We start from the raw sequence: 22979 nt of genomic DNA on the forward strand, positions 1-22979 counted from the left end.
ATTGTGTGTAACCTTTACTATAATAAAAATGTAAACAAAAAGAATAGTACTGGAACCAAAAGGGAGGGCTGCCTTCTTTTTCTCACTTTTGTCAATAGCATGTGGTGACCTTTCCAGTTGGCCATTTGTATACAATAAATCTATGTAAATTTTGCAGATGTAAGTTAGGGAATGCCTAGGTGTGTGTATACTCTGAATCCTCATCATGCTATACTATGTTAATACGAAGTTTCTAAAAGAGTGTGGTTACCTCATGTACTACATAGATCTCACCCATAACATGGTGCTTTAAAATAGATAGATTTAACAATATAGTAAATTAAGTAGGGTCAGTTTCAAGGGTGAGAAGAAGTCTAAAATCAGAAGTCTACCTAGTTTTAGGTATTAAAAATAGAGGTGGCTCTTTTCTGCCCATAGGTCCTGTCCCCATGCTTTAACAAAAACACCTTTTTGCACCAAAAAAAAAAAAAAAACAAATAAAAATAGAGAAAGGTTATTTTTTGAGCTAAGATTTGATCAAGAAAACAAAAACTAAGGACCAAATATTTGAACTTTATAAATATTACACAGAATCTTAGAATACTACACTGAATAGGACCAGTCTCCAACCCTCTCTAGAATTAAATATTAATAATATGAGGCTCAATGATGTTAATGACTTCTTAAATATCCTAAGTCAGTTACAGGTAAAGCTATGACAAGAATCCAATGATTCTTTTATTAGTACTACACCTAGCTTTTCCCTAAACTTAGTCAGGTGATTTAGTGTGTGTGTGTGTGTGTGTGTGTGTGTGTGTGTGTGTGTGTGTCTGTGTGTCTGTGTGTCTGTGTGTATTTACATGCATACATACATGTATGTATATGTTATCTTTATCTTGGACACATTTGGAATAGTTAGTCCTTGAACTGTATATCAATATATGCTCAGATTTAACAACATGCTTCACATTTTTAAAAAATGTTTATTTGTTTTGAGAGAGAGAGAGAGTGTGCGCATGCAGGCGGGGGCGAGGGAGAGGGAGAGACAGAGAATCAGAAGCAGACTCTGCACTGTCAGCGCAGAGCCCACTGCACAGGGCTTAAGCCCACGAACCATGAAATCATGACCTGAACTGAAAGCAGGAGATGAATGCTTAACCAACCGAGCCACCCAAGCGCCCCTAACAACATGCATCACTTTTTTCTGAGTATTCAGTATGTTATGGACATAGTGCTAAGGGATACAAAGATGAAGACAACACAGGCTCTTCCTCAGACCTGTGCAATTTCATACAGCTTTTCAAGGCGGGGGAGGGCATATTTAATAAAGAGTAGCAACTATAATCTTAAAATTTTATTTCCAGTTCCTACCAATTTTTTGAATGTTGTTATTCCTTCCATAGCAAGGTTGATTCTAACCAAAATGATGTAGGTGCCTTGTCTTCAGTGTTTTCATTGTCTTGCTATTTTCCTCTTTTTACCTACTTCACCTGTCTTTAGGACCCCTTTTCCTCCACTTTGTCCATATAGCCAGAGCTGTATTACTATCTTGTTTCTTCCAAAAGCCAAACTTTTCGTATGTACTGTCTTGTTTCCCAGGGGCTTCCAAACCCCAACCCCCAAAGATTAAGTCTTTAGTGATAAAATTTCTGGCATTTGGAATAGGATTGAAGAGAGTTTTTTGTGAAAACCTTTATCATGGCCCTCAAATTATACCATATAGATGACTGCCAGCTTAAAGCGGTTAATCATGAACTCAAGTCCTACTTCCGTCCTTATCAGCATTTGACCTTGGTAAATCACATACCTGCCTTAATCCCCAATTTCCTGTCTAAGAAACAGAGTTAACAACAGGAGCTCTCTCACAGGAGTGTTGTAAGTATTAAGTGAGATGACCTATGAAAAGGATTTTAGCATACAGCCTGGAAGTGGACCCTCAAAAAATGTTGGACACTGTTATCATTGACCAAAGGCATCGTGACACCTTTCGGTATTAATCTCTACTATAGTATAACTTCACAAAGTTAAATAGTACGCCTTTTTAAAATAACATTGCCTTTTAATTTTTTTATGCTGTATTTCAGATTTGATTAAGGTAATGTGACCAAAGACACATTCAAATGATCAAAGATAATTCAAATTTTGAACTGTCTTATATCATAATGTGATTTTTACTTTTTTCTCTTTGAAAAACTGGCTTATTGAAACAAAGTATTATAAGTCAAAGACATCAGTCAAGTTATAAAGTATTTTTTCTTCTTTGTAGCAAAGGAGACAAGCTTCTGACTCTGATGTTATAAATAACAAATCGTGGAGAGGAAATACCAAGAAGGAGTGTTGGAGGTATCCCTCTACTAAGCAAAAGATGAAATCTGATGGATTAGGAGCATCTGGACATTCATCAAGTTCTAACAGAAATACTATAAATAAAACTTTGAAGCATGATGATTTAAAGGAAAAGGGTGGTACAAAAACAGCATCCAAGGTTACAAAAGAACTTAAAACTGGGGGAAAAAATGTTTCTGGAAAACCCAAAGCTATAATAAAGTCCCAAACAGAAAACGGTGATAATGCAAAGTCAGCAAACATGTCGCCTAGACAAGCTGTGGAAAGATCAGCAGCAGTGGCAGCAAATGGACAGAAAAATTCATTAAATGGGAAAGGAGTAAGAAATCAGGAAGGGCACATTACTGGCGCCAGACCCAAGGTACTCACTGGAAACTTAAATGCACAAGCCAAAGCAAAGCCTCTGAAGAAAGTGACAGGAAAGGATTCTCCATGCCTCAGCATCACAGGGCCCTCCAGCAGATCTACAAATTCAAGTATGGAATTATTGATTTCCACTGAATGTCTGGATGAACCAAAAGAAAATGGATCAGTAGGAGAAGAGAAGCCTTCTAGTGAGAAACTGTCCTGTTGTGAATCTCCAGGACAGACCATGAAAAACAGTGTGGAAAGTATCAAAACTTCTACTGTAGGTGGGTTTTAGTACCCTCACTTTTAATAGCTCCTGACAGTTAAAGTTCCTACAAAAAATGATTCTGTGTTTGGATGTTTATTTAGTTTGAAATGCCAAAAAGCATTTATTTATGTGTGTTCATGCAAACTGAGAGAAACCATACTTCATCCCACATTAACATTTAATTTTGGATATAGTGTCTGACCACTGAATTTATGCATGACTTTTACATATTCAGTTCTCTGTTCCATGACTCACTGTTTCTTAATTTACAGCAGTAAAATCTCGACCTGTTTCAAAAGTTACCAATGGAACTTCAAATAAAAAAAGCATTCACGAAGAAACTAGTATAAATAACAGGTAAGTCTCCCTTCATTATTTTACCTATACGTTAGCTTTTTCTAAGTTAATTGTATACTGACTTCTAGCTAAATATTTTAAAAATATCTTTTCGGGGCACTTGGGTGGCTCAGTCAGTTAAGCATCTGACTCTTGATTTCACTCAGGTCATGATCTCAAGGTCCATGAGTTCAAGCCCCTCATTGGGATCTGCACTGCCAGATTGTCTCTCTCCCTCTCTCTCTGCCCCTCCCCTGCTCACACACTGTCTCTAAAAATAAATAAATAAACATTAAAAATATTTTTGAAATATATCTTTTCTTTTTTGTTAGAAAATTTAATGTATTTATACAATGATATTTTAAAACTATTTCTTAAAAGGAAATAGTATATTTACACAGAATGACTATGGATGCAAAATGATAGATTACATCTGTGGCACTTGATTATGCATTGCTTTATCATACTTGACCCACAAGCTTATGAACTTAAAGACTTATGAACATATGATTTTTCGATTTTTAGAACAAAAGATATATTTTTTAATTTGAGAAAAAATATATTTCATATATGGGTCTTTTGAAAGTTCATGTGTTGGGGGCATCTGTGTGGCTCAGTCAGTTAAGCATCCAACTCTTGATTTTGGCCCAGGTCATGACCTCACAGTTCATGGGTTGCAGCCCTGCATCAGGCTCTGCACTAACAGTGTAAAACAAACCCTGCTTGAGATTCTCTCTCTCTTTCTCTGTCTCTCTGCCCTTCCCCTGTTCATGAGCTATCTCTCTCTCAAAATAAATACATCAACTTAAAAAAATAATAAAATAAAAAATAAAAGTTCATGTGTTGGAATCTGAGTGCAATACTGAATGCAAATCATTTTTCTTAGTGCGCTAAAGAAGGTCACTAACAAAGGATATAGTGATCCAGTACCACAGGCAATTTTAAAGAAAAGAGGAAATGGCAGTGGATGTACTACAGCTCAACAGAGAATAAAAAATGCCTCATCTAATCTTGCTAAAACTCAAGGTAAAGCTGAAATAGTCCTGGGTATTACTTCTGTGCTTAAATTGAATAAGCAGAACTCTGATTTGGAACTTTCACAACAAATAAACAAAATATAACATAGTTTCACTCATTTTATATTTGTGTCATACTATAAAGATGAGATTTTACACTTTACTTTTTGACAAGTATTTTGGTATTACCAGGGTGTGGGTTTGGTTTTTATTGTCTTTTATGAGAAATAATTAAGGGAGTCACTGGTTTATCTGTATTTTTGGTCCTTTTATATATTATGCCCAGGTTTCTTCAGTTTCATTGTTAACTGTAGGAATTCCATGTGCAAAACAGGCACTAATAAGCCCTTTAAATAGTAATGGTACAGTCTTGAAAGCTGTGATATGTAGGGAAGAAGAATTTTCCCTCCTGTTACCTATTGTTTTGCTATGTTCTAAGAAAGAAAGGACACTGATCAGATTGTATGATTTGCTAAGCTAATAACAGATTTTAAAAATTAATTTGTTTTGGGGTGCCTTGGTGGCTCAGTTGGTTGAGCACCCTGCTCTTGATATCAACTTAGGTCGTGATCTTGGGGTTGTGAGTACAAGCCCTGCACTGGGCTCTGCGGTGAGCATGAAACCTACTTTAAAAAAAAAATTAAGGGACGCCTGGGTGGCTCAGTCGGTTAAACGTCCGACTTCAGCTCAGGTCATGATCTCGCGGTCCGTGAGTTCGAGCCCCACGTCAGGCTCTGTGCTGACAGCTCAGAGCCTGGAGCCTGTTTCAGATTCTGTGTCTCCCTCTCTCTCTGACCCTCCCTCATTCATGCTCTGTCTCTCTCTGTCTCAAAAATAAATAAACATTAAAAAAAAATTAATTTGCTTTATGTATTAAGCATTCATGTAGATAAGAGCTTGTAAAAGCCTAAAAACAATTTTGAGCTAGATAATTAATACTGAAAGTAAATTTAAAAATAAACTGGAGATGGGAATGCAAGCTGGTGCAGCCACTCTGGAAAGCAGTATGGAGGTTCCTCAAAAAACTAAAAGTAGAACTACCCTACGACCCAGCAATTGCACTACTAGGCATTTATCCATGGGATACGGGTGTGCTATTTCGAAGGGACACATGTACCCCCATGTTTATAGCAGCACTATCAACAATAGCCAAAGTATGGAAAGAGCCCAAATGTCCATCAGTGGATGGATAGATAAAGAAAAAGAATGAAATCTTGCTGTTTGCAACTATGTGGATGGAACTGGAGGGTATTACGCTAAGTGAAATTAGAGAAAGACGAAAGTCATAATGACTTCACTCATATGAGGACTTTAAGAGACAAAACAGATGAACATAAGGGAAGGGAAACAAAAATAATATAAAAATAGGGAGGGGGACAAAACAGAAGAGACTCATAAATATGGAGAACAAACTAAGGGTTACAGGAGGGATTCTGGGAGGGGGGGTGGGCTAAATGGGTAAGGGGCACTAAGGAATCTACTCCTGAAATCATTGTTGCACTATGTGCTAAATAATTTGGATGTAAATTTTAAAAAATTAAAAATAAAATAAATAATAAATAAAAATGCATTTGAGCTGCCTAAATAAATAAATAAATAAACCAGAGAAAAATTATTCATGTTCTAGTAATAACTAAAAATTACACATTTAAAAAGATTTGGCAGTTCTGTTTGGTAGATCTAAATGTTGAAAATGTCATCACTAGGACTTAACCAGTGTAAACAAATGGATCTCCAAATTAACCCTTTCTCTCCAGTTACCAATTTTAGTTGCCACTGCACAGCTAAGTTGTTAACCCAAATGATCTATAATAATCACGATCTTGCTATGAGAAGTAAATTAATTTTGTTTGTGTTTGATGGAAAAAACTGCAGTAATTTAAACATTTCTATTTTATATTTAGCTTGATTCTTCTTTCAGCTGTGTGGAACACAAGTCTTTTTTTCCCCAAAAAACTTCAAGGGGAAGACCCTTCCTGCTCTTTTAATATAAGAAAATCAAGTTTTTCCACCCTCATATATTTATGCAAGTCCAGTTCTGACATGAGGATCAAGGCTCTTGAGGAAGAGAGATCCTATTTAAATAATTTTGCTAAGAGGCTGGACTATTCCTCCTGTATTTGTAATAAAAAATATTTTATTTTTTATTTTATCATGTTACTCCTAATCTTTTATTGTCCATTGTCATAGATATTTCATCATTTCATTGTTAATTTTATTTTTTCTAAAGTAATTTAAAAACAAGTATTGCATTTTATTCACAAGTTGGAAGTGTATTATATATTTTTAATTTTTTTTTCTTAGGATCTCAAGGAGAGTCACCAACTTCAGTAAAATCTTCAGTCTCTTCAAGGCAGTCTGATGAAAATGTGACAAAATTGGACCACAGTACAACTACAGATAAACAAACACCTAAGAAAAAAATTGTCAAGCAAGGACACACACCTTTGCCTAAGGTTAATGCAAAAATAGTGGCAATGCCTAAAAACTTAAATCAGTCTAAGAAAGGTGAAGCTTTGAATAATAAAGATGCAAAACAGAAAATGCTTCCTGGACAGATTACATTGAAAACTCAGCCTTCTTCTCAAAGACCTTTAAAAAGTGAAACATGTGTTGTCCAAAAAAGCATGCTTCATGATGTACATGATAGTAAAAACAAGGACAATATTTCTGAACAGAAGCCTCATGAACCGCTAATTAATCTCGCATTAGAAATCAGTACAGAAGCATTCCAGTCATCATGCATACCTGACCCACAAAAGCCATTAAACAATCAAGGGAAAGAGAAATTAGAATGCCAAAGTATTTCAGATTTGGAAAAATCAAAATGTGAACTGGAATCAAAACAGATGTGTTCAGATAAAAGTGAAACAAAATTTTCCAGCAAAGAAACACATCAGCACAAGACAGCTAAAATATATTGTCATTCTGATGGGAGTGATAATGTAGATCCAAAATTTTATAACACCACTGCCCTAAAATCCACGATTTCAGATTCCAGTGTAAACTCCCTGAACTCTCATCCAGTTTGTGATTTAGACTCTGCAGATGCAGAGCAAAGGCATTCAGTATCAGATAGAGAGAAGCAAGAAGTGAGAAAAGATACAAACAAAAAATTAAACATTAAATGTGACAAAGATGTTTTACCATGTGTTCCTGAAAGGACAAATGGTACCTTAAATTCTGTCCAAGATGACAGGAAATCTAAAATTCTTGTTGAAGAACAGACAGTTCCTAGTCACTTGTCTGTTGACTCTGCTATGAGTGAAATCAAACATGCTACAGCAGACTCAGATATTTCCTCCAAGTCTGTTTTGGAACAAATATCAGGAAAAACTTCTCCTAAAGATATGGAAACAACAGAAACTCCAGAGAGCCACGAAACTCCAGAAGTTCCATTCATGAGTCATTGGAATTTGAGTACCAGTGGTATGCATCAGAGAGAGAGTCCTGAATCTGACACTGGCAGTGCTACCACATCCTCTGATGACATAAAGCCCAGATCTGAAGACTATGATGCTGGAGGGTCTCAGGATGATGATGGGTCCAATGACAGAGGTATTTCTAAATGTGGCACAATGCTGTGCCATGATTTTCTTGGGAGAAGTAGCAGTGATACCAGTACTCCTGAAGAATTAAAAATATATGATAGTAACTTAAGAATTGAAGTGAAAATGAAAAAGCAAAGTAGTAATGATCTTTTCCAAATTAATTCAACAAGCGATGATGAGATTCCTAGGAAAAGGCCAGAAATTTGGTCTAGATCTACAGTAGTCTACCCTAGGGAAAAAGAAAATGTTCTACGAGGCAGTGTCCAGTTTGCTCAGGAAGTAGATCAGGTTTCTTCCTCGGCAGATGAAACAGAAGATGAAAGATCCGAAGCTGAAAATGTTGGAGAAAATTTCTCTACATCTAACTCAGCTCCTCAGCAGTTTCAGGGAATAATTAATTTAGCTTTTGAAGATGCAACAGAAAATGAAAGTCACGAGTTTTCTGCAACTAAAAATTTTAAAAGATCCGTTTTACTTTCAGTAGATGAATGTGAAGAACTAGGATCTGATGAAGGGGAAGTCCATACTCCTTTTCAGCCTTCTGTAGATTCTCTGTCACCTTCTGATGTTTTTGATGGCATTTCTCATGAACATCATGGAAGGACCTGCTATTCCAGGTACTCACAAGGAAGTGAAGGTAGTATTTCAGAATGTAAACAAGATAAAGGCAATAGTATATATAAAAACGAAAGCTCTCTCTTGGGTCGCAGTAGTACTGACTCGTTGAGAAGAGATAAACAGAGTACTTCAGCTACAGGAAAAAAGTACACAGTAGATGTCCTGTCCAAAGGAGGTAGACAGCTTCTTCCAGAAGATAGAAAGATAAATTGCAGAAGCGATGTGGATAATGACTTTCAGCAACGCAGCAAACTCTCAGATAGTGATATAAAATCTCAAGAAAGACCATGTCATTTGGAGCTTCATCAAAGAGAACCCAATTCTGACATACCAAAGAACAGCTCTACAAAATTTCTGGACTCCTGTCGGAGTCAACTTCTGCCTCAGGAAGGTCAAGTAAAAGAGAACCATTCCACAGCTACCAAAAGAGCTAATATTGCTTTATCTGCAGGTAATGTACAGAAATAGAAATGCTAAATACATAAGAAAATGAGTTTATAGAATTTTAACTTGGATGTAGCCCTGAGTGTTGTATTTTATTTAGACAGAGTAATTACTTAAGCAACAGATTCAAATTTCAAATGAAAACCTACATTTCTTAATAATATGAAATTAGCTAGTTACTCTTTATTGTTCACTTAAAATCTTAGTGTGGAATTAAGATCTAGTAAAAATTTGATTATTAGAGCTAATCTATTAAGAGATTTTACATGAAAGAATAAAGAGGAAAACTTAGTTTGCTATTATTTAGTTATTTATGTCTAATTTAACATAGAATTCTTGACTATTAGAAATTTTATTATACATTGAATATGATTTATGGACTATGCTAGTATATATCTAAGAGGGCTGTGCAATAATTATAGTAATATGTAACTAAAAGCACTGAACTATTTTAACTAGATTAATTATTATAATTTATATACATTTTACAGAGATTAAGACTTTCAGGATCACTATACTTCTAAAAGTTTCAAGTAAAAAGATAAATTTCCTAAAAGAGATTATATTTAGAAGCAATGATAATATATGAAAAAAGCCCAGGCTTATTTCATATGTATAGATGATTTCCTGTCTAGTTGTTTTGTGTGTTTGTCTTCCTTATTATAGTAATTTGAACTAATGACTCACATTTAAAATATGCAATAGTGGCTGACAGAGTAGCTATTATATATCAGAACTAAGAAAAATACTGATCAATAGCCCTTGTTCAGCAAAATCATAACAATAGGGAGGGAACTCTTTAAAGTTGTACTTTTTTGTTTGTCCTTGCTTGCATCCTCCTTTGCATGTGCAATATACAAATAAGGCTTTAGATAAAACGTATTTATTCCCCTTTTGGAACTGACTTACCTTAAAAGTCACCGTCAAATGACCATGTCTTTTTTTCTCTTTACATTTCTATTGTAGTGAATTAGACACGTGTGCACATTCTATGTTTATGTTTAAGTAATTTTTGTTGTTTTTTTTGTATCAAGTTTCAAATTAAAGTATGGAGAATTATTGTTAGTTGCCTATGTTGATTTTGCTGCTAAACATCCTTCAATTGTTTTAATTTTTTTTAATTTAGAAAAAGAAATGCCTCAGTAATCCTGTCAATTTTGTATAAATGTTATTTTTCCCATTCTATGTTTTTTTGGACTATAACTATTATATTGTTTTAATATTGTTCTACAAAATCTGAGGGGTACCAACATGTGCAATTTTTACATTGTATAGTATTATGAATTATTTCAGGATACATAGATGATTGTGACACACTGGCACAAACCTACATGTATGACCATCGGCCTTCAAAAACCCTCTCTCCAATATATGAGATGGATGTAGTAGAAGCATTTGAGCAGAAAATGGAATCAGAAACACATGTTACAGACATGGATTTTGAAGATGATCAGCACTTTGCAGAACAAGATTGGACACTCTTAAAGCAACTGCTGTCTGAACAGGATTCAAACTTAAATATTACGAATTCTGTTCCTGAAGACTTAAATTTAGCACAGTATCTAATCAATCAGACATTACTTTTAGCACGAGACAGCTCAAAACCTCAGGGTAAAGCACATGTTGACACTTTGAACAGATGGAGTGAACTAACCTCTCCACTTGATTCCTCAGCAAGTATCACCATGGCTAGTTTTTCCTCTGAAGATTGTTCACCCCAAGGGGAATGGACAATTCTAGAACTGGAAACTCAGCATTAAGAGTATTAACACTTTGGAAAATTTTTAACAATGCCCCCCCTTTATTTTTGATGCTTATATCCTAATAATAATTGCATTAGCCAGAGATAGACTGTCCTTAATAATGAAGGAGTCTTTCTAATTTATTAAGGTAACATAGTTTGTTTATTAATATGATATCACATGTAGAAAAAAGATGGTTTTCTAAAATTTTTGAGCATGTTTCATTAATTATTAGAGAAATTAGTAGACTTACAACGAGCCCTTCAGTTGTCCTTTCCTAACTGATCATTTGTTCACTTGTTTATAATTCAAGAATTTAAAATGTGAATGCACAAGTAGATCAGTCCATTTACTTTTTGCTCTGCATATGGTAACAGTAATTTAACAATAAAAAACCTATTGTGCTTGTGTTCAATTTATGTAGAGTTAATCAGTGAGTAACATTCAAACTCAGGTTTGTGTGATTGACCCTGACAGGTGAATATTAGAAAAACCCTTCATTTTCCCAACAGTGCAGATCCAGGAAATTGTGAAGTACATGTACCTCAAATTTCAATCACATTGTTACTAAAACCGAGAAATGGAATCCCTTGTAACTCTTTTTGAGGTATATCCAAAAAGAGATATCTGCCCTCGTTCAAAAGATGTGGGAAAACTGTCCATTTGTTTTACCTAGATAGACTTTCTTTAATAGTTAATCGCTCTTCATTTTCCATTCCACTTAGAGATATTTTGGGACTGTCCCAGCAATAAACGTGCACTAAATATTAATTTTAAAATGGGTACATGAGGGGGACGCCTGCTTGGCTCAGTCGGTTTAGTGTCCGACTCTTGATTTCAGCTCAGGTCATGATCTCACAGTTTGTGAGGCCTTTGTTGGGATCTGTGCATGAGTGAAGAGCCTGCTTGGGATTCTGTCTCTCCCTCTCTGCCCCTCCCCCGCTCTGTCTCTCTCTTCTCTCTCAAAATAAATAAACTTAAGGGCGCCTGGGTGGCTCAGTTGGTTAAGCGGCCGACTTCGGCTCAGGTCATGATCTCGCAGTCCGTGAGTTCGAGCCCCGTGTCGGGCTCTGTGCTGACAGCTCAGAGCCTGGAGCCTGTTTCAGATTCTGTGTCTCCCTCTCTCTGATCCTCCCCCGTTCATGCTCTGTCTCTCTCTGTCTCAAAAATAAATAAACGTTAAAAAAAATGTTTTTTAATAAATAAATAAACTTAAAAAAAATAAAACGTACACGAGGCAATTGAGTACTGAGTTAAACTGCATGTGTGTGTATATGGGCACATACACGCATGTATGTTTTCTCCACATGTCTATATATTCTAGATTCTTACTTCCTTGATTAGATTGTCTTTCAGTCTGTAATTCTGGTAGCAAGACAAAGATAAAAATATCTTCTACAAAATGGTACTGGAGAATGAACACTTGGATACCTACTTGATATTAGTAGACACTGCCTTTAGGATGATGAAATTTAGTAGAGTTAACTTCTCTCAAAGCTATGTAACTAACTCATAATTTCTCTATAATATGTCAAAAGTAGGAAAAACTTAGTTTTTGTTTCTAATTCCTTTTCTAAATAATGGTTTCAACAAATTATTAAACATAGAGTGAATGTATTGAATATCAACAATCATATGAATGCACAGTCATTTGTTATTCTTATATAATAACATGATTATGTTAACGTTAGCCACTAACCTGTTATACCATAAATTTGCTATGCCTTTTTAAACTACAAGTTCTGCAGGAGGCACTCATTCATTCCAACAGTCAAGAAATAGGCATTGGTTCTATGCACTGAGGTACAAAGATAAATAGGGTTCGATTCCTGCTCCCCATCCAAAAAAAAGAGAGTTCAGTTTCTAGTGAGGAGAAAAACCATGTAAGAGAAAGGTTAAAATATAGTAGTATTATAAGAACGTTGTATTTTCAAGCTGGATGAGAATTTAGAGATTAGTCTAATCCCTTCAGATTCAAAAAAGGACTCTGAAGTCCAGAGGAATTAAAAGATTGCCCAAGGTCCCACAGCTAATTTGTGGCTACAATCTAATATTCCTTAATTTTAATTTGATGTTATTTCTGCCACACAACATAGTCATTTGATTTTTATCGTAAAACCTGAGAGGATGTATATCTATACGTAGTTTGTAACATAAAGAAGTAATGTATGATAGAGTCAGAAACCATGCAGATTCCCAAGACATTATGTTATTTTCCTTTTCTCCAAATGAGAAATTACTTTTATGTGTTATTTTTAATAAATGCCTCAGAAGTTCAACAATTTATAAATGAAACTTCTTTCTCAGTTATAAGGTCTTTAAAACTTTGTTCTTAAACTACTAGACATTAAAAAGCCATTCAATTTCATGTCACATCTGCAAATAGGTAATAGGGAAGGCATTTTGCTTAAGTAATGACCTCTTAGGTAATTTCAGGACATGTGTGTTTTCTTATCATGCTCTTTTGTGTATGATATCTCTACCAGTCTGTTTACTGTGGGACTCTTCGGGCTAGTACTTCATGATTTAACAAACACAAAGCGAAAAATGATGCTAACATTTATTTAGCTCCTATTTTATGTTAGATATCGTGCTAAGTGTTTTAAATATGCACTAACACATTTAATTCTCACAGCAGTTCTATGAGATTTGTCTTACCATCTTTATTTTTCACATGAAGAAACTGATATAGAGTCCTTACTCTGGATTAACTACCCTAATGGAAGAAACTAAAAGAGAAATAATACACTATACTATTGTTTGGTAAGTTAACAGTTGTATATGGTCAGAGTTGTGTGAGCCTAGAGGGAGAAGCCATGAACACAACAGCTTGTGAGGAAGAGATTAGAGAAAGCTTCTTAGAGCAACTAATATTCCGTGACTCCTTCAGAATTTCTATAAAGGGCTTAGTGACTGCAATCTAGTTGGAAGTGTAGGCCAGGGGACTTAGCTTGAAGCTGCACTTGTATAGAAAGTAGTTCGCTTGTACTTAGATTGTATGTTATATATTGATAAAAATAGGTATGTTCTTAAAGGATGCCTTTGTACATAGTTGGAAATTGCAAAAAGTCCCAATTGTCCATGCCAAAAAAAAGAAAATCTTATTTTTATTTTGATTTGGCTTGCTTTGGAGGACTGGTAAAGATTATGTAAACAATTTAAAGCCCCTTTATACCATCTCTTGGAGCAATCAAGTAACCAGATGCTCTTTCAAGGATGAGTAAGAATTTGCTTGGTGATAGGGCATTCTGGACACAACAGTGCATTAAGGAATGGTGACCATGATGTGTGTTGAGGATGGGGAGGAAGAGTGGTAGGAAAGGCTGAGCTGGAGTTAGATTCTTAAAGTTATTAAAAAACTATGCTATTGTGTTTGATTAGTCCAAACCCTGGATTTAGTAGACATTATGTCTCCTTCCATGGTGCATTCCTTTATTTACTTATTTTTATAACAACGATTTCTTTTTTTTTTTTCCTTCAAGTTTATTTGAGAGAGAGAGACAGAGAAAGAGAGAATCCCAACCAGGCTCCGCACTGTCAGCTTGGATCCAGATGTGGGGCTCTAACGCATGAAGAGTGAAATCATGACCTGAACTGAAATCAAGAGTCAGACGCTTAACCACTGAGCCACCCAAGCACCCCGTTTTATTTACTTTTGACTTGAAATAGAAAAGCTTTCCATGTTTTGAGGAAATAACCACCTACAATCACAATGGGTAGTTATCAACGTTGTTTTTTAAGGAGTTAGGCAACAAAGCCAGGTGTGTTTCAGGAAGATAACTGTCAGCACTAGTGAAGACGGCCTGGTTTGGAGAAGTGCCCAAATCCCAGGTTGCAATTAAAATAGTTTTGTCAACCTTAGAAATGGGGAACAGAGGAGGATTTGGTAACAAAGACATTACAGATTGTGGCTGTAGAACTTGGTAGATAATTAAGATGGTGGGAGAAGATGGAAAGGAATTTTATAATTGCTATCAAAAATAGCATTTATTCCACACATATTTGAGGGCCTATGATATTCCGAGAACTATGCTAGTGCTGAGGATAAAAAGATGAATAGCATAGTATCTGTCCTAGAGCATCTCACTTTAGTGAGGGAGAGATTGAACAAAAATTATGAAATTGTAATGTTAAATGTCATAATAAGGTTCTGTATAAAGTGTAATCAGTGCATAAAGGAAAGGGAAATAATGGGAAGATAATTGGATAGGCTCCTGTACTATTTTAGGATTAGTGGGAGTTCACAAGGCAAAAGAAGAGGCATACTCTTGGCAGAAAGAGTTGAGAGGCAATGGGAAATTCTGGTTGTTCCATATGGCTGGAGGGAAGGGAACAGATGGTAAGGACACGGGATAAAGTTGGATGGGGATGTAGAGTCCAGGGAGTAACACAATCAGATTTGCACCTTAGAAAGATCACTCTGGATGCAGTATGTAGAATGGAAGGGAGCAGGTGACAAGGCAGGAAGACCAGTGATGAGTATTACAGTAACCAAGGCTTGAACGAGAGCAATGGCTGTGGAGATAGAGAGGTGTGGACATATTTGAGAGATTTAAGATGTGGGTTGGAAAAACTTAGTGACTGACATGGGGATGAGAGGAGGGAGTCATCTTAAAAGACTCAGGTCTCTGACTGGGGTGCCTGGGTAGTTAGTTGATGATGTCATTAGCCAAAAACTGAAGTAATCTTAGGATGAGTTTAATTTTGGACATACTGAGTTTGATCTGCCTGTGGGACATTCAAAGGGCTGAGGACAAAACACTGTGGAATAGAAAAAAGAAAAGCCTGAGAAGGAGACTGAAAAGGAATATTCTGAAGTAAAAGAATTAGGAGGCTAAGGTGAGGAGGGGAGAGTGGTGAATGTATAATCTCACTACTAACCAGAGAAGGGCAAATCAAGGCAAATCATTCTATTTTTACTGATCAAACTGAAAGGATTTTTTAAAAAATTCAGTGTTAGCAAGAGAATGATAAATTGGGATAATCGTATGTTGCTACAGGAATATAAATTACCTTTCCTGTAAGTAATTAGGCGATCTATATCATGAATGTTTATAACTTCCTATCTGAACCTGGTCCTTTCCCTTTTAGGGCTCTCCCATTAAGAATAAGAACCTGAGGGGCGCCTGGGTGGCTCAGTTGGTTGAGCGTCCAACTTCGGCTCAGGTCATGATCTCCTGGTCTGTGAGTTCAAGCCCCGCATTGGGCTCTGTGCTGACAGCTCAGAGCCTGGAGCCTGCTTCTGATTCTGTGTCTCCTCTCTCTGCCCCTCCACCACTTGTGCTCTCTCTCAAAAACTAAATAAACATAAAAAAAATTTTTTTTAAAGAATAAGAATCTGAGACCTAGATACAATAGTGAAAATTGAAAACTAGCTAAATGTTAACAGTAGTGGAAGGCTAAATAAATTATGGTACATCTATAACACATTATGCAATGATTACAATTGTTTGCAAAACATCTGTTTAATGCCAAGGGAAGATGCTCAAAAGAAAAAAACCCAGGATATATATTTATAATATCCCAGTTTTCCATACTTATAGGTATATGGAAAAAGGGACTGGAAGGAAATTAGTAAAAATGTTAATGGTGGTTATGGTTAAGTGATACTGATTATTTTTACCTTTTAACTCATATATTTTCCGTGTGTTCTACAAAGCACAGAAAAATAAGTAGGTTTGTTTGTTTGTTTTGGGGTAAGTAATAGTAGTTAACAGTGTTGCTGTTTGCAATGTCAAGGTGCACACCTAGACTAGTTCATTATATTTGGACATTATGATTTTACTGGTAGCTTTTGTCCGTTGGTGTTTTTTAGAGTAGTAGGAAGGACAGAAATGTGAGCAGAAGGTAAAGAAGTAAAACTTATTCTTTCAAGGAAGCTGACTAAAATGAAGACAGTGGTAGTTTGTTTTTAAGATAGAAGTAACTTAAGCACTTTGAAACTAAGAAGCTGGGAATAATGAATTAGGACCATCAAGGAAGAGGCAGGAGGCAGTGGGATCAAGCACAAAGAGTGCTGACACAGGGCACTTCAAAGAACCTCGGGGATTTAATATAACTGAAGCACTGAATTCATGTGGTACAGCAGTGAAAAATAAAGTTGGAAAAGTACAGGCAAGCCAAAACATGAAGAACCCTGTAAGCCATGCTAAGGACTATAAGCAAGCCAGTTAGGCAAAAATATTTAAATTTTGTTTAAAAGGCAAATACATTATAGGACCTTTATTAAGATTACTTTGGGGCGCCTGGGTGGCGCAGTCGGTTAAGCGTCCGACTTCAGCCAGGTCACCATCTCGCGGTCCGTGAGTTCGAGCCCCGCGTCAGGCTCTGGGCTGATGGCTCAGAGCCTGGAGCCTGTTTCCATTTCTGTGTCTCCCTCTCTCTCTGCCCCTCGCCCGTTCATGCTCTGTCTCTCTCTGTCCCAAAAATAAATAAACGTTGAAAAAAAAAATTTAAAAGATTACTTTAGCTGTATAGTGTGAAAATATTTTGGGACAAGAAGAGACTGGAGAAAGGAAGACCTGTAAGGGGGTCATTGGAACAATTAAAGAAAAAAAATGAGGCCCAAGCTTAGGAAGTAATAGCAAGGATAGAAATGAGAGGATGGATTTGAGAGATAACCGGAGGCAGAATGAACAAAATGTGGTTGTCCAGTGAGAGTAAAGACTTGGGAAAAGGAATAAAACTGATTCCCTCCCCATATTCCATAATTCTAACAAGTAAAATAATGGAAGGCTGATGGTTCCTGATTAGAAAAAAGATAATGTCAGGGGCGCCTGGGTGGCCCAGTCAGTTAAGCATCTGACTTTGGCTCAGGTCTTGATCTCATTGTTCGTGAGTTCAAGCCCCACGTCAGGCTCTGTGCTGACAGCTCAGAGCCTGGAGCCGGCTTTAGATTCTGTCTCCCTCTCTGCCTCTCCCCTGTTCAGGTTCTGTCTCTGTCTCAAATAAACACACACACATACACACAAAATGTTCAATTTTGACATGTTGCATTTGAGATACAACTGAGACACAATATAATGTCTTTGAAAATTCAGAAACCCAACAAACTATATGACCTTTCTACTCCTACCCCATCTTCTGCTAGTTTGGGGGGGATTTGGGCAGGTGGAAGTGGGAACTTGGTTTGGCTTAGTTTAATGATCTATTGCAGGAGCTATTTTCAATTTAGAATTACTTATACACTCTTCTCCAGTGATATTTATATTATTTTCATATTGTAAATTCTTTTTTTTTTAATTTTTTTAATGTTTATTTTTTAGAGAGAGAGAGAGAGCAGGGGACAGGCATAGAGAGAGGGGAGACAGAGAAACCAAAGCAGGCTCCAGGCTCCGGGCTGTCAGCACAGAGCCCGATGGCAGGGCTCAAACCCACGAACTGCGAGATCATGACCTGAGCTGAAGTTGGACGCTTACCCGACTGAGCCACCAAGAATTTATTGTAAATTCTTATACCAAGAGTACTTTGAATCTGGCTTAGTTAGATATGAAAAGTATACATTTCTATCATGTTAATAAGGCATGAGTTACTTTTAGTGTCCATGATCCATTTTTCATAGAGTGGTTCCTTAACCACTTCCAAATTTAGCCAACATTAGCATAAGAATTTTAATTCTGAGAATTTCAATTCAATTCTGATTCTACATTTATATATATATATATATATATATATATATATATATATATATATATTTATATATCCCAACCAATTAAGTAATTTCCAAATCAGCAAAATACTAAGAAAAATACCTTCACACAATGACATATTTTTCCCTAAAAGAGTTTTCATATAAAATGTACTGAAGTTTATCCCTTTTCTTCCCATTTAAGCTCAATTTTAGCCTGGCAAGAGAATTATATAAAAAATTGAAATAGAAATATACCTACATTTTTTTAATGTTTATTTATTTATTTTTGAGAGAGAACACAAGCGGGAAGAGGCAGAGAGGGAGACACAGAATCTTAAGCAGGCTCCGAGCTGTCAGCACAGAGCCGACCAGGGGCTCAAACCCACGAAGTGTGAGATCATGACCTGAGTTGAAATCAGATGTTCAACCGACTGAGCCACCCACACACCCTGAATTTATATCTACATTTAAACTATTACCTGTTTAGGAAGGAAGATCCCTAACATCCTTACAAAATTATCCTTTTACTTAGATCCATGCAACTCTCAAAACATGCATAATCTACTTTAAAGTCAAGAAGGTAAATAAAGTACTTTCTTATAGTTTCTGATTTAGAGTGAATTATAAAGAACAATACTCAAGTTTAAGAAGTTAGAAAAACAATTTCAAATAGAATCCAAAAAAAAAGGAATTAATACAAACAATAGTGGGACTTAATTAGAAATCAGAGAGGGGTGCCTGGGTAGTTCAGTCAGTTAAGTGCCTGACTCTTGATTTTGGCGCAGGCATGATCTCACAGTTTGTGAGATCGAGCCCAGCGTCGGGCTCCATGCCAACAGAGCTGAGCCTCTTGGGATTTCTCTCTCCCTCTCTCTCTCTGCCCCTCCCCAGCTCACACATGCACGTTCTCTCTCTTCTCTCAAAATAAACTTAAAAAGAAATCAGAGAAAGAGTTGAAACTGACAAGTCTAAGAGCTGATTCTTTAAAAACACACACTAGCTTAATGGAGAGAAAAGCATAAATACACAATATTAGAGATGAAATGACATAAAATGATAAAGCACTGTTTTGTACAACTACATACAAAAGAGTTGAAAACCTGGATGAAATGGACAACTTCTAGAGAAATCTAAATTACCAAAATAGGCTTAAAAAGAGAAAATATATGCCTTGGAAGAAACTGAGGAAACATTCAGAATCTTTCATTTTGGAATATGGAGAAAAAAGAAAAGCCCTCAGATGCAATTAAAGAAGCCACCATAGTGTGATCACCAAAAGCTGACTAAAGATAGCATAAATCAGAAAATTATGGAATAATATCACTTATAATAATGAATGCAAAATTCCTAAAAGGTTCAGAAATATAGAATATGTGGAAATTTATTTAAGTAATGCAAGATGATTTAATGTTAGGAAACCTATTCGTATAGTACATCCATATTAATAGATTAAATATAGAAAAATAATATCATTGTCTCCATAGGTACCAATAATTTGAAACAATGAAACCAAGAGTACTATAAGAAAACATACATAGGGTTTTCATATAATCTTTTCTTTTTTAAATAACAACTTTTTTTTTAAGAGAGAGCATGTAAGCAGGGGAGAGGAACAGAGGGAGAGAGAATCTTAAGCAGGCTCCACTCATCTTGGAACCTGACATGGGGCTCAATCCCATGACCCTGGGATCATGACCTGAACCTAAATCAAGAGTCAGATGCTTAACTGACTGAGCCACTGAGGCACCCTTAATATAATCTTGAAATAAGAAAGCACATGAACCTCAAAAATATGAAATTCTGGAAAAATTTAAGATTGATAATTTGGCTATTTAAAATTTAGAACTAGGGGCGCCTGAGTGGCTCAGTCAGTTAAGCGTCCAACTTCGGCTCAGGTCATGATCTCACAGTTTGTGAGTTCGAGTCCCGTGTCAGGCTCTGTGCTTACAGCTCAGAGCATGGGGCCTGCTTCAGATTCTGTGTCTCCCCCTCTCTGACCCTCTCCTCCTCGCTCTCTCAAAAATAAATACACATTTAAAAATAAATAAATAAAATTTAGAGTCATATTTGCAGGAAATTTGACCAAGATTTATATTCTTAATATATACCTTATATATCAATCAGAAGAATGCCTAGCAGAAAACTAGGCAAAAGGTACAAACAAAATTAATTAAAGAAAATAGAAAGGATCAATAAAAATACAGTGAATGATAAAATGTTTTATATAGTAGTAAAGAGGTACAAAACAAAACATGTTCATCTGCCTAATTGATAAACAAAATTATGAAACCTATGATATCTAGAGTACAGTGACATCGGCATTACATTAATGTATTGTTGGTGTAAGTGTAAATTGGTGCAGACTTTCTGGAAAGCACTTTGGCAATAGGAATATGAGCCATAAAAATCTTTATAATCATTGACTTGGTAATCTCACTTTTAGAAACTTAATCAGAAATAGTTGAAAACATACACGTACTTGTATGTGTATATTTTTAAAGTCTTGACATAAAGGAATAAATAAGTTATTTTATTTCAGTATATAGGGATATTAAATCACTAATAAATATTTTATAAGAACATCTGATTTGCAAAATGCTCACAGTAAAATGAAGGAGATATTAATGTGTGTGTGTGTATATATATGTATATATAGTATAATCTATTTATGATAAAGACTGCTATGATAGTCTCTTGTGTCAGTTCAGCTAGGCCCTAGTACTGAGTAATTTAATCAAACACTAACCTAGGTGCTGCTGTGAGGTATTTTGTAAATGTATTTATCCTCTATAATCACTTGACCAAGTATAAGAGATTATCCTTGATAATGTGACTGGGCCGCATCCAATCAGTTGAAGACCTTACAAGCACAAACTGAAGTTTTCTGGAGAAGAAGAAATTCTGCCTCAAGACTGAAGCATCAACTCATGTCTGAGTTCCCAACCTGATCTACAAATTTCAGACTTGGCAGCCCCCACAATCCTGTGGGTTGATTCCTTAAAATAAATCTCTTACTATGTATCTCCAATTGGTTCTGTGTCTCTGGACAACCTGACTGGTGCAACTACTAATATCCTACCCTAGTATCTATTCTCCTTTTCTTTCCTTGTAGAACCCTGAATTTATAGCTGGGAACTTGGCTACTCGGAATAAATACTACATTTCCCTGCCTTACTTGCAGCTAATTATAACCTTGTGACCAGGTTCTGACCAATGAAATAGAAATAACAGTGTTGAGTAGCACTTTCTAAAAGTTTATCTAAAGAGGTTGGGTTTTCCTTCTCTTCTTCCCTGTCAAGCTGCCTGGAGCATAAATGTGCCATAAGGGTGAGTGCCACACCCTGGTGATAGCAGAGTGGAAAGCTACCAGGAATCTGCGTCCCAAAATACCTCATGAAACCACTGTATCAACCCTGGACTACCTACAGACCAACCCTGGACTGCTATTACATGAGGGAAGAGGATTTTGTATATTAGACTTAGCATTTTCAACTACTATTAACTGAATGTTCTCTTCTGTGCAGCCAGACCTAATCCTATTTATCATACATATGAATATATAACTAAAGATAACTATACCAATATATTGGTAGTAGTTAGCTCTGGATTTGGGAATGTGTTCTTGTTATACTATTTTTTCTGCTTTTTACATTAGGAATGTATTGGGGTGCCTGTCTGGCTCAGTACATAGAGAATGCAACTCTTGATCTTGGGGTCATGAGTTTGAGCCCCACATTGGATGCAGTGTTTACTTAAGAAAAATAAAATTGAAATTAAAATATATTAATTACTGGTATACTAAAATTTTTTAATAAAACTTAAAATGGTGGGAATTATTTTTCCTAACAATTTTGATCATAATTGTAGCTATTGTAATTGACACATAAGGTACGCAATATGTGTAACTGACACATAATTGACACATAAGATGAATCTCATTTTGTGTCTAAAAGATAGATGATAAGGGGGCACCTGGGTGGCTCAGTGAGTTAGGTGTCTGACTTTGGCTCAGTTTGTGATCTCACAGTCATGGTTTTGAGCCCTGTATCGGGTTCTGCACTGACAGCTTGGAGCCTGCTTCGAATTGTCTCCCCCTCTCTCGTTCTCCCTCTGCCCCTCCCCTGCTTATGCTCTCTCTCTCTCCCTGTCTCTCAAATCAACATTAAAAAAAAAAAAAAAAGATGATAGGGGAACACCTGGGTGGTTCAGTCAGTTAAGTGTCTGACTCTTGATTTCAGCTCAGGTCATGATCTCAGCACAGAGCTTGATCGGGATTCTCTCTCTCTCCATCTCTCATGGTCCCACCACTGCACACTACGCACCCCCCCTTTCTCTTAAAATAAATAAACTTAAAAAAAAAAAGACAGATGATAGGGACTTCAGGGGAGATGTCAGAGTAGGAGGATCCTAAGCTCACTTTGTCCCATGGATACAACTAGATAACACCCATGTCAGTGTAATTACCCAGAAAATGACCCAAAGACTGGTAGAACCAACTCTCCACAGCCAAATGTAAAGAAGAGGCCACATCAAAGAGGGTAGGAAGGGCAGAGACTCGATCAGGAGCTGAACAGTCCGGTGGGACTATAAGTGGGAGGGAGGGACATAGCAGGTGTGGAGAAGGGAGAAGACCAGATCTCCACACCAGGCACCCCAGTCATGGAGAACCCACATGGAGAAGACAAATTCCCATAACATTTG

The 22979-nt window shown here is 36.3% G+C and overlaps 1 protein-coding gene across 3 annotated transcripts in view; it reads left to right on the forward strand.

Moving 5' to 3' along the window:
- Positions 1-22039, forward strand: part of BTBD8 (BTB domain containing 8) — a 116602-nt gene extending 94563 nt beyond the window's left edge. For 2 of the 3 annotated variants that reach the window (XM_019837431.3, XM_019837432.3), the window contains exons 14-18: positions 2246-2957; positions 3214-3298; positions 4164-4303; positions 6598-8913; positions 10200-11063. In XM_019837431.3, coding sequence (XP_019692990.2) covers positions 2246-2957; positions 3214-3298; positions 4164-4303; positions 6598-8913; positions 10200-10666 — 3720 coding nt within the window. In that variant the 3' untranslated portion in view covers positions 10667-11063. Of the gene's footprint in view, positions 1-2245; positions 2958-3213; positions 3299-4163; positions 4304-6597; positions 8914-10199; positions 11064-21577 lie in introns of those variants that run through there. The other variant, XM_019837433.3, reaches the window with a different exon arrangement.
- Positions 22040-22979: the final 940 nt, after the last annotated feature.

This window comes from Felis catus, chromosome C1, assembly GCF_018350175.1.
Source record: "Felis catus isolate Fca126 chromosome C1, F.catus_Fca126_mat1.0, whole genome shotgun sequence".
Lineage (NCBI taxonomy): Eukaryota > Metazoa > Chordata > Mammalia > Carnivora > Felidae > Felis > Felis catus.